At 44.6% G+C, this 12,213-nt stretch overlaps 1 protein-coding gene across 1 annotated transcript in view; it reads left to right on the forward strand.

Moving 5' to 3' along the window:
• LOC121873264 (cAMP-specific 3',5'-cyclic phosphodiesterase, isoforms N/G-like) overlaps nt 1-11,059 on the forward strand; it is a gene marked incomplete at its 3' end in the record, with an annotated part of 32,186 nt that extends 21,127 nt beyond the window's left edge. The window contains 1 exon segment of the mRNA XM_042376693.1: nt 10,113-11,059. Coding sequence (XP_042232627.1) covers nt 10,857-11,059 — 203 coding nt within the window.
• Nucleotides 11,060-12,213: the final 1,154 nt, after the last annotated feature.

Raw genomic sequence — 12,213 nt, forward strand, 5'->3', positions numbered from 1 at the left:
TCGGGTGTCGGGGCGTGCGGGGCATACCTTACGTGCACCTGGGAGCATGCCTTACGTGCACCTGGGAGCATGCCTTACGTGCACCTGTGGTCATACTATACGTACACCTGGGGCATACCTTACGGTGCACCTGGGGTCATACCTTACGTGCACCTGGGAACATACCTCACGTGCACCTGGGAGCATACTTTACGTGCACCTGGGGGCTTGTGTACCTAGGGCTTAATTACGTGTTCTGGGGGTTTATTCACGTGCACTGGGGCTTGCTTACGTGCACCTATGACTGACTTATGTGCACCTATGCCTTACGTGCACCCATAGCCAAGACCCACGAGCTTTTAGCAAGGTCTTAGAATGAAACCTCCATATAACGTACTTCTGTCTCCGTATAATCCGTTAAATGGGGTTTTCATATCTAACGGACCCTCGATATTACGGACTCTCCTCTATATATTTCCTTAGATGGGGGTTTTCATATCTAACGGACCCTCTATATAACGGACTCTCCTCTATATAGTCCGTTAAAGAGAGGTTTCACTGTAATCAGATAAAACAAACGGGACCTCTCTTGGGGGCCCCTTCGTCAGTAGCGTGTTTGAGGTCGGTGTTAGTATTCGTAGGAGGTGCTGCGTCAGGATACCTCAGGCCACACTGCTAACCCGGCCAAACAAATGTTCAAAATCTGGTTAGTCTGAGAAGTGGTGGTGGTGGTGGGGAACATTGGTGGATGGAAGTGGAATATTGTGGGGGTGGAGCAATGGTGGAGGGATTGAGCATTGGTGGAGGGATTAAGGCATTGGTGGTGGTGGTGGTGGAGCATTGGGTGGAGTATTGCTGTTTCTTGGGACTCATTAAGTTTTGTATATTGGTATTATTATTATTATCCAACGTGGTAGTGGTGTTGAGAGAGAGCTTGCTTCCGCATTTGTTGGTTTCCTCCTCAATGGTATTATATCTCTTCTTCCTTATCTCTCCCTCTTGGTATTTTCTCATTCCTCCCTCTTCCTCTCTCCTCCTTCTTCCTTTTCTTCTCTTCGTTTTTTCTTCTTGCTTCTTTTTTTTTTTTCTTTACTTTATGCCTCTTCCTCCTCTTCTCCTCCTGTTCCTCTTCCTCCTCTTCTCCTCCTGTTCCTCTTCCTCCTCTTCTCCTCCTGTTCCTCTTCCTCCTCTTCTCCTCCCCTGTTCCTCTTCCTCCTCTTCTCCTCCTGTTCCTCTTCCTCCTCTTCTCCTCCTGTTCCTCTTCCTCCTCTTCTCCTCCTGTTCCTCTTCCTCCTCTTCTCCTCCTGTTCCTCTTCATCCTCTTCTCCTCCTGTTCCTCTTCCTCCTCTTCTCTCCTGTTCCTCTTCCTCCTCTTCTCCTCCTGTTCCTCTTCCTCCTCTTCTCCTCCTGTTCCTCTTCCTCCTCTTCTCCCTCCATTATTATATCTCTCCTCACCTACCCCACAACACACGCCCACTACTATTACTACTACTACTACACACACACACACACACACACACACACACACCCCAGATGACAGCAGAGAGGTGTGTGAGAAGCCTTGTGGTGTGTGGTGGAGGTTTATTGTCCCTGTCTTCCTTGTGTGTGTGCGTCCATGCGTGCGTCTGTGCGTCCATGCCTGCGTCTGTGCGTCCATGCATGTGTCCCAGATCTGTATGAGCTCCTTCAACTCACATCAAATAATAAAGGATTAGTATTAGTAGAGATTATCTGCAGATTAAACCCCGGCTTATTTTACGTGAAGATTAAATTAGGTTCGGTTGGGTTAGATTTGATTAGGTTTGGTTAGGTTAGGTTAGGTTAGGTTAGGTTAGGTTAGGTTAGGTTAGGTTAGGTTTGGTTTGGTTTGGTTTGGTTTGGTTTGGTTTGGTTTGGTTAGGTTAGGTTAGGTTAGGTTTGGTTTGGTTTGGTTTGGTTTGGTTAGGTTAGGTTAGGTTAGGCTCGGTTGGGTTAGATTTGGTTTGGTTTGGTTTGGTTAGGTTAGGCTCGGTTTGGTTAGGTTAGGTTAGGTTTGGTTTGGTTTGATTTGATTTGGTTAGGCTCGGTTGGGTTAGATTTGATTAGGTTAGGTTAGGTTTGGTTTGGTTTGATTTGGTTAGGCTCGGTTTGGTTAGGTTAGGTTAGGTTTGGTTTGGTTTGATTTGATTTGGTTAGGCTCGGTTGGGTTAGATTTGATTAGGTTAGGTTAGGTTTGTTTAGGTTAGGTTTGTTTAGGTTAGGTTAGGTTAGGTTAGGTTAGGTGGGATAATCAGCCTTTGGTGTCATTACCCCGGCAGAGTTATGGCTCCTGATAGAGGGTCACAGCTGGGGACCTGAATACCATTAACTGCCTGTCTTGGTACAGTAACTCTTGTTTTGACTCGAGAGGAAGTTACATGCCCCTCTGATTGTTGCTGAGTGTAGTGTGTATCGTGTGCGTGTGTGTGTGTATAGGTGTGGTGTGTAGGTGTCGTGTGTGTGTGTGTGTGTGTGTAGGTGTAGGTGTCGCGTGTGTGTGTGTTTGTGTATCCTGTGTAGGTGTCGTGTGTGTGTGTGTGTGTGTGTATCCTGTATGTAGGTGTCGTGTGTGTGTGTGTGTGTGTATCCTGTATGTAGGTGTCGTGTGTGTGTGTGTGTGTGTGTGTGTGTATAGGTGTGGTGTGTAGGTGTCGCGTGTGTGTGTGTATCCTGTGTGTAGGTGTCGTGTTTGGGGAGTTTCAGTTACTCCTGTACAGTAGTTTATGAAGCCAGTTTTCTGCACATTGCCAATCCCCTGCGCAGTTGCTTGAAATATCCAGTATCTCATGCGCAGTAACCATGCAATCGAACTTTTAAATACCTCACTTGCGCAATATTCCCTATGCGCAGTGTAACTCATTCGCGCAAGTAATTTCTAACACACGCAATTGAACATGTCCAATAGTCCCCGTGCGCAGCAACTCATAAGGCGCTATGTTTTTGTTTTTACGAGCGCAATAACGAGTGACCTTGGCAAATAGTAAAGTATTTTGTTTTTGTTTTGATTTTGTTTGTATTTTTGTTTTTGTTTTGTGTTTTTTGTTTTTATTTTCGTTTTTATTGTTTTTGTTTTGATTTTGTTTTTGTTTTTGTTTTTTGTTTTTTTTTTAGCCCTGAGAGCCATTACCTGAAGTGAGTTTTGTACCGAGGAATTTTTTGTTGTCTACAGCGTCACTATGATGGCTAATTGTGGTGTAATGGTGAGGGATTGTGGTGTAATGGTGATGGATTGTGGTGAACTGTTCAAGGATTGTGGTGCATCGTTGGTAGATTGTGGTGCACTGGTAAGGGGATTATTACTATTATTATTATTATTATTATTATTATTATTATCATTATTATTATTATTATTATTATTATTATTATTATTATTATTATTATTATTATTATTATTATCCAGTCATCAAGGTTTCGTAGGGTTCAGACAGCAGTGGTTCATAGGGTTCAGACAGCAGTGGTTCATGGGTTCAGACAGCAGTGGTTCATAGGGTTCAGACAGCAGTGGTTCATGGGTTCAGACAGCAGTGGTTCATGGGTTCAGACAGCAGTGGTTCATAGGTTCAGTGGTTCAGGGTTCAGACAGCAGTGGTTCATAGGTTCAGACAGCAGTGGTTCATGGGTTCAGACAGCAGTGGTTCATGGGTTCAGCAGCAGTGGTTCATGGGTTCAGACAGCAGTGGTTCATGGGTTCAGACAGCAGTGGTTCATGGGACAGACAGCAGTGGTTCATAGGGTTCAGACAGCAGTGGTTCATAGGGTTCAGACAGCAGTGGTTCATGGGTTCAGACAGCAGTGGTTCATGGGTTCAGACAGCAGTGGTTCATAGGGTTCAGACAGCAGTGGTTCATGGGTTCAGACAGCAGTGGTTCATGGGTTCAGACAGCAGTGGTTCATAGGGTTCAGACAGCAGTGGTTCATGGGTTCAGACAGCGGTGGTTCACAGGGTTTAGACGGCGGCTTCAGGGTCCCTCGTAGTTACCAGAGATTCCAGTGACCACTTTATATGGTAACACTGCCTATAGGTCGAGTTTTTCTGTTTGTCTGGTAACATTTTATGGTTGTTGTTGTTACTGTTGTTGTTGTTGTTGTTATTGTTGTTACTGTTATTGTTGTTGTTATTATTATTATTGTTATTAAAGTTTGTATTATTATTATTATTATTATTATTATTATTATTATTATTATTATTATTATTATTATTATTATTATTATTGTCCGGAAACGTATTATTATGTTTACGGAAAGATTTTAAATATTTTCGTACAAATTATTATATTTATTTTACCGACAATTTTGTGGAGGAAAGATATAGTTATATTTTTATTATTATTATAGAACACATAAATTTGAGAGCGTTTCAGGGAAAACTGAGCGTTTAGTTTACGGCAAAATAATACTTTTTTTTTTTTTTTTTGGTTATGGAGTTTCTGGGAAATATTTATATTTTTAATCCAACAACAAAATTAAAATAACAAACTTTTTTACTTATGTCTGGGAATTTTATTTTTTTTCATTGTTTAAGAAATTATTATTATTTTTATATGTATTTTCTAATGGTACGAATAAGGTAAAGAAAATTTGTGTAAGGAAATTATTGAATAACAGAGGGAGATGAAACAAAGATGAGGAAATGGAGAATTGAAAATAAATGTGGGAATAGAATACGATTTATTTTTATTTATTTTTTAACTCCACCAATTTGTTCACAGTACTATAGTGTGTTTCTTACTCATTCAACCATGCATTCATTTATTCAGTCTCTCTCTCTCTCTCTCTCTCTCTCTCTCTCTCTCTCTCTCTCTCTCTCTCTCTCTCTCTCTCTCTCTCTCACCTGTCCGCCCCGCTGATCTATGACCCCCCCTCAGGTAAGTCTCTCAGGTGGTCCAGGTGTTGCCCAGGTCATGTACTTAATGGTCAAACGATGTCTTGGTCTCTTATAGGGAAGATCTACACATGCATCACGCCCATATCCACGCCCTTGGCCGCCCACGCAAGGGGTTACACGGCGCCGCAGCTTCTTTGGTTTATGGGCGTGCGTGATTAACTGGCTGCCTGTGTTGTTGTTGTTGTTGTCGTTAAGTGTTAGTTGCCCCAGCTGTTGCCCACATCACCCATATTCTGCACACCTTGCTTTACCTGCCAGCTCCCCATATACCCACACAAACCCACACTCTCCCACCCTTAACCATACCATCCCCACAAACCCACACCCCACACACCCACACATCTCAAACGACCATTAACCCACACACTCGGTCTTATTTAACCTAACTACCAGACTTTACACATAATCTCCTGAGTGATATTAACCTCTGATGGTGAGTTAATTACACCTTAACTATGTCCACTAACTGTTGAAGGTTATACTGACTGTAGTTATCTGTGAAGTTATCTTGTTAATATTTTTAGTTGGTTAGTTTAGGTTAGGTTAGTTTGTTTGGTTAGGTTAGGTTAGGTTAGGTTAGGTTAGTTTGTTTGTTTGTTTGTTAGTTAGTAGAAAGTAATAAGAATAATAAGGATAATAATAGTAATAATGGTAATAATAGTACTGATAATAATAAATATGATGATGAAAATGATGATGATGATGATGATGATGATGATGATGATGATGATGATGATAACCTCTTACCAAACATTAATAGATAGATAGGTAGTTGGATAGATAGAAAGATAGATACTTGACAGTTAATTTACAAGAAATATAGATATGTGTATACAATTATGTACTAAAATAAATAAACTATAGTTAATTTAAAAAATATATACATATATATACATAAACGGATATACTTTATAGATATACATACCAAAAAATATACATAGAGATAAGTATAGCTCAAAAGAATACATACATCAATATATTTCCTTTAAGAGCAGGTAAACATTGTGTGTGTGTGTGTGTGTGTGTGTGTGGACAACCTTTTAACATGTGATGATCGAGGCGAGAAAGACATGTCAGTGTGTGGGAAGGTCGTCGATACTCTCATTGTGACCAGGAAATACTGAACATCCTCCTCATCGATACACAGGAGCTGGTGGGAGACATACATACATACATACATACATACATACAGTACATACATACATACATACATGCATACATACATACATACATACATACATACATACATACATACATGACGTTGGTGGTGGTCAGGCGGTGTGTAAGGATATTATGAGGTCACTGGAGCGTTTGTACGTGGTAAGTCTGTACGTGGTTGTTCGTGATGGTCTGTACGTTGGCGTCCGTGGTGGTGTACGTTGTGGGTCTGTACGTTGGCGTCCGTGGTTGTGTACGTGGTAAGTCCGTACGTGGGCGTCCGTGATGGTATACGTTGTGGGTCCGTACGTGGGTGTCCGTGGTTGTGTACGTGGTAAGTCTGTACGTGGACGTCCATGGATGTATACGTCTCGGTTGTGTACCTAGTCGCAGCCAATGTTATGTACGTAGTCGTTCGTGAATGTATACATGGTTGGGCCTGTACGTGGCCGTCCGTGTTCGTGAGAGAGGGAACCATAACAAGCATCGCCAGTTACCTTGGTCGACGATCATGGTTCCTCCTCCTCCTCCTCCCCTTCTCTTCCTCCTCCCCTCTCCTCCTCCTCCTCCCTCTCTTCCTCCTCCTCCTCCCCTCTCTTCCTCCTCCTCCTCCCCCTCTCCTCCTCCTCCTCCCTCCTCCTCCCCCTCTCCTCCCTCCTCCCCTTCTTCCTCCTCCTCCCCTCTCTTCTCCTTCGTCACGCTGGCTGGCGTAGTTAAGGGCGCCTTCCTGTCTTCTTTGGCGATTCGTTGTTTTCTTGTTGTATTAGGGAGGAAGAAAAGAAGGAAGGGAGGAAGAAAAGAAGAGAGGGAGGAAGAAAAGAAGGAAGGGAGGAAGAAAAGAAGGAAGGAAGGGAGCGGGAAAGAAAAGAAAGAAGGAAGGAAGGATTGGTAAAAAACAAGAACCCTTCCCTCAAAAAGATTCGAATACCTTCACATTGTAATTCATAATAATTCGTTTATACCAATCCCTACATCACAACTTGTCTTAAACACTGAAAATTTGATTAGAAGATTCCCGGATGTAGAGATTGGTCAAAACATGAACCCTCCACCCAAAAGGATTAGAACTCCTTCACACTGATTAGGGAAGGATTCACCCCCCACACGAGGAACTCCACCACCACCCCCTCCCCCACCAGGAACTCCACCACCTCCCAAAAGCTAAAGATTTGATGAGGATCAAGAGTTGGCTGGCCCAGGATCTCAGTTGGAGGGATTATGGACACACTTCCTTTACGGGATTGAACACGATTCTTACCGGATGAGAAGGAATTTTCCACTCTCCTCTATAAGGCACTAGTGAGAGAAGACACCCCCCTCCATACACACCCCATACACATCCCATTTCCCCACCCCCACTCATTCCCCCACACCCCCCAGTTACACTCCATTCCCCACCCCCACACCCCATTCCTCACCCCAACACCTACTCACTCTCTATACAACCCCAACACCCTCCACCCCTTTCCACACCCCATCCATACCTCCTTATCCCCCCCACACTCATTTTCCACACACCCCACTCACATTCCCACCTCACGTCTCTCGCCCACTCGTCCCACTCACTCCTCTATGACTGGTTACGCTCTTTTGCCGCCAGGTGGCTCTGAAAGCTGTTATGTGAATCTGTGTTATTTTACTTATTGTTATCTAACCTAACCTAACCTAACCTAACCTGACCTGACCTGACCTGACCTGACCTAACCTGACCTGACCTGACCTAACCTAGCCTAACCTAACCTAACCTAACGTATCCTAAGTTATTCTAACTTAAGATTGGTAATTAGATAAATGGGGTATTAATGTATAAATCGATAGATGGATGGGTAGATAATTAGGTAGATGGATAGATGAATAAGTAGACAGGTGGATAAGAAGGAAGATATAAAGATGACTATATAGGAAGATAAATAGTTATTAAGCTACATTAATGAGTAGATAGATTGATAGACAGATAGACAGACACACAGACAGACACAGACAGACAGACAGACAGATAGACAGACAGACAGACACAGTGTACCAGCATCCCTTCCCCATAGACACACATTATCCTAGACAGACAGACAGACAGACAGACAGACAGACGACGGGGGTGTGTTCTGACAGAAGACAGACAGACAGACAGACAGACAGACACCCTCCTCGCCTACACATACACGGGTGTGGAGGAGAGCATCATAAACCAAGATATGTGTGTGTGTGTGTGTGTGTGTGTGTGTGTGTGTGTGTGTGTGTGTGTGTGTGTGTGTGTGTGTGTGTGTGTGTCTCTCGCCTGACTCGAGGTGATTAGGTCCTACAGCCTGTTAGGTATAATCACCCTCTCCTCTAGTCTAGTGGGACCGCCAGCATGACTAGATGTAATTGTTTGTTTGTGTTATTGTTTCCTATTTCCCCATTCCTCATCTTACTACTTTTCCCCCATCCTACGACCTCCCATCCTCCATTCTCTCTCTCTCTCTCTCTCTCTCTCTCTCTCTCTCTTGCCTCCCTCCCCATATTTTTTTAACCCCACTTTTCACTCATCCTAACCTCCTATTAAACCTCCTCCCCATTCAACCTCCTCCCCATCCACCTCCTCCTCACCCACCTCCTCCCCAACACCTCCTCCCCAACACCTCCTCCCCAACACCTCCTCCCCAACACCTCCTCCCCACCCGCTTCTCTCCTTCTGGCAACCGTGAGAAGCAATAATTCTTATTATACTGTATAGGGAGGAGGGGGGGGGGAGGGAGAATGAGGGGGAAGGGAAGATGAGGGTGAAGAAAGGGGAGAAGGGAAGGTAAGGAAGGAAGGGTAAGGGTGAAGAAAAAGGGGACTAGGTGAAGGAGGTGTAAGCTTTCATATCTGTTTGTTTGTATGGTGTGCGTGGCCAGACAGCCTCTCTCTCTCTCTCTCTCTCTCTCTCTCTTCTCAGTTAAGAGGAAGAGTGGCAGTCGAGCTGTTACGTCATTGAAAGAGCAGGAAATAAGAAGATCCAATTTTATACCAACAAGATCAGATGTTATGTGTGTGTGTGTGTGTGTGTGTGTGTGTGTGTGTGTGTGTGTGTGTGTGTGTGTGTGTGTGTGTGGTTTTGGTTGTTGTGGTAGTGAGTGTTGGTGATTGTGGTAGGAGTGTTGTGTTGTGAGTGTGGGTGATTGTAGTGAGTGTTGGTGGTTGTGGTAGTGAGTGTTGGTGGTTGTGGTAGTGAGTGTTGGTTGTTGTGGTAGTGAGTGTTGGTGGTTGTGGTAGTGAGTGTTGGTGATTGTGGTGTTGTGGTTGTGGTAGTGAGTGTTGGTGGTTGTGGTAGTGAGTGTTGGTGGTTGTGGTAGTGAGTGTTGGTGATTGTAGTGAGTGTTGGTGGTTGTGGTAGTGAGTGTTGGTGATTGTGGTAGTGAGTGTTGGTGGTTGTAGTGAGTGTTGGTGGTTGTGGTAGTGAGTGTTGGTGGTTGTAGTAGTGAGTGTTGGTGGTTGTGGTAGTGAGTGTTGGTGGTTGTGGTAGTGAGTGTTGGTGGTTGTGGTAGTGAGTGTTGGTGGTTGTGGTAGTGAGTGTTGGTGGTTGTGGTAGTGGTTGTGGTAGTGAGGGTGGTGGTGTGACTGTACTCTATGACTGTACTCTTAAGACCCCTACAGCCTGGCTTTAAGGTTCGATAAGACAGCGTTTGTGTGTGTGTATGTTTGGAAACTCTTAAAAAAAAATGTTTGTTTTATTTATGTTTATTTTGAGATTCGTAATGTGATGTTTATTTTATTTTTATATCATTGAAGTTAAAAAAAAAAATTCGTAAGGTCAAGCATGTCGTTTAATATTATTTTAAAACAGAAAAATTTCCCTAAGGATTTTTTCCCCAGTTGAAGGGAAAAAACGGAACCCCCAAAAAAAATTATATGTAAAAAAAAAAACACTCCACCGCTGTGTTTAACGTTGGTAAAGTAATGTTTGTTTTTTCGCTTCACTCACTCATTCACCTGTGTTTAAAGGTGAAATGGTCTATGTTTAGTACAATAACCTGAGAATGTGTGGTGATGATTATACATACGTGAAAGATTTTGGCGATATTGATGATATTTACAGTATTTTGTTTTACAGTTGATGATGGAAATATTCTGACTCACACGGTACTGTATATTTAATGAGTTGACGACAGTTGTGGTTAATGAATTGACGACAGGTGTGATTAATGCATTGACGACAGGTGTTGTTAATATTACCTGATATAAATTAACCTCGTGATAGTGTCCCCCCAAAAAATTCCCCACCTGAGTCACCTAACGACCATGTTGGATGATCACTTCACTATATCGAGGGCGATGACCCAGAGTAGTGTTGCATTTACGTGATATTTTATTTATGTACTGAAGTGAAGTGAAGGTTTGTACCCAGCCCAGGTGTACAACTCACGTGTTAAGTGTTTTATAAGTAAACTGTAGTGTAGTGACTAAAGTGCTTGAGATTATTACTGTTTTATGTGTTTGTGTAGTGAAAATATCAATAATATAAGAGAGGTGTAAGTGTTTTGTGTTTGTGAGTGAGTCTTGTTATGGCGGGTGGAAGTACCACGAGGCCCATAGTGTGGCCCAGCGGTGGCCCAGTGTGGCCCCGTGATGTGTCCTGGCCCTCAGTGTAACCGACGGCGGTGTAGCAGCAGCAGCAGCGAGAACCCCCAGTGTGGTGGTAGTGGTGGTGGTGGAGCTTCATTGGAGAGTGTGGAAGCCGTGTGGTGTGTGGTAAGGCCAGGCTTTATGTGTAGTGTGGTGGTGGTGAAGGAGTGTGGTGGTGGTGGTGGCCGGGGCGGGTGGTGGTGGTGAGGGCAGCGCCGGACCACCACCAACCATGTTATCGGTGATGGTGTCGGTGTGGTGGGCGTGGCTGATGGCCGCCCACCAGCCGCGCGCCCACGAAGCGCCGCCCTCCCGCAAGACGTGCACCTTCCAGGAGGGCACGGCCGCCACCCCGTCCCCGCAGCGACCGCGCCGATCATCCTCCAGGATCTGCCGCAAGTGCCGCAAGTTCCGTGATGGACCTCGACGACACAGGTAAAGTGCCCGTCCACCACTGTGTACTACACCCTGTACGCTGTGTACCTACACCCTGTACACTGTGTACCTACACCCTGTGCACTGTGTACTACACCCTGTACACTGTGTACCCTACCCTGTACACTGTGTACTACACTCTGTACACTGTGTACCTACACCCTGTACACTATGTACTACACCCTGTACTGTGTACCTACACCCTGTACACTCATGTACCTACACCTGTGCACTGTGTACTACACCCTGTACACTGTGTACACTACACCCTGTACACTGTGTACCCTACACCCTGTGCACTGTGTACCTACACCCTGTGCACTGTGTACCTACACCCTGTACACTGTGTACCTACACCCTGTGCACTGTGTACTACACCCTGTACACTGTACTCACCCCTGTGCACTGTGTACCACACCCTGTGCACTGTGCCACACCCTGTGCACTGTGTACCTACACCTGTGCACTGTGTGCCCACCCCACTGTGTACCTACACCTGTGCACTGTGTACTACACCCTGTACACTGTGTACCTACACCCTGTACACTATGTACTACACCCTGACACTGTGTACCACACCCTGTACACTGTTACTTCACACCTGTACACTGTGTACTACACTCTGTACTGTGTACCTACACCCTGCACACTATGCACACCCTGTACACTGTGTACCACCCTGTACAAAGTCTACCCTACACCTGTACAAAGTGTACCCTACCCTGTACAATGTGTACCTCACCCTGTGCAAGTGTACCTACACCCTGTACAATGTGTACTACACTCTGTACACTGTGTACCACTCTGTACACTGTGTACCTACACCCTGTACACTATTGTTACACCCTGTACCTGTGTCACACCCTGTACAAAGTGTGCCTACACCCTGTACACTGTGTACTACACTCTGTACACTGTGTACTACACTCTGTACACTGTGTACCCACACCCTGTTACACACTGTACTACACCCTGTACCTGTTGTACTACACTCTGTACACTGTGTACCAACACCCTGTACACTATGCTACACCCTGTACACTGTGTACCTACCCTGTACACTGTGTACTACACTCTGTACACTGTGTACCTACACCTGTACACTATGTACCTACACCCTGTACACTGTGTACCTACACCCTGTACACTGTGTA

The sequence above is a fragment of the Homarus americanus genome, unplaced genomic scaffold (genome assembly GCF_018991925.1).
Source record: "Homarus americanus isolate GMGI-L3 unplaced genomic scaffold, GMGI_Hamer_2.0 scaffold32929, whole genome shotgun sequence".
Classification (NCBI taxonomy): Eukaryota; Metazoa; Arthropoda; class Malacostraca; order Decapoda; family Nephropidae; genus Homarus; species Homarus americanus.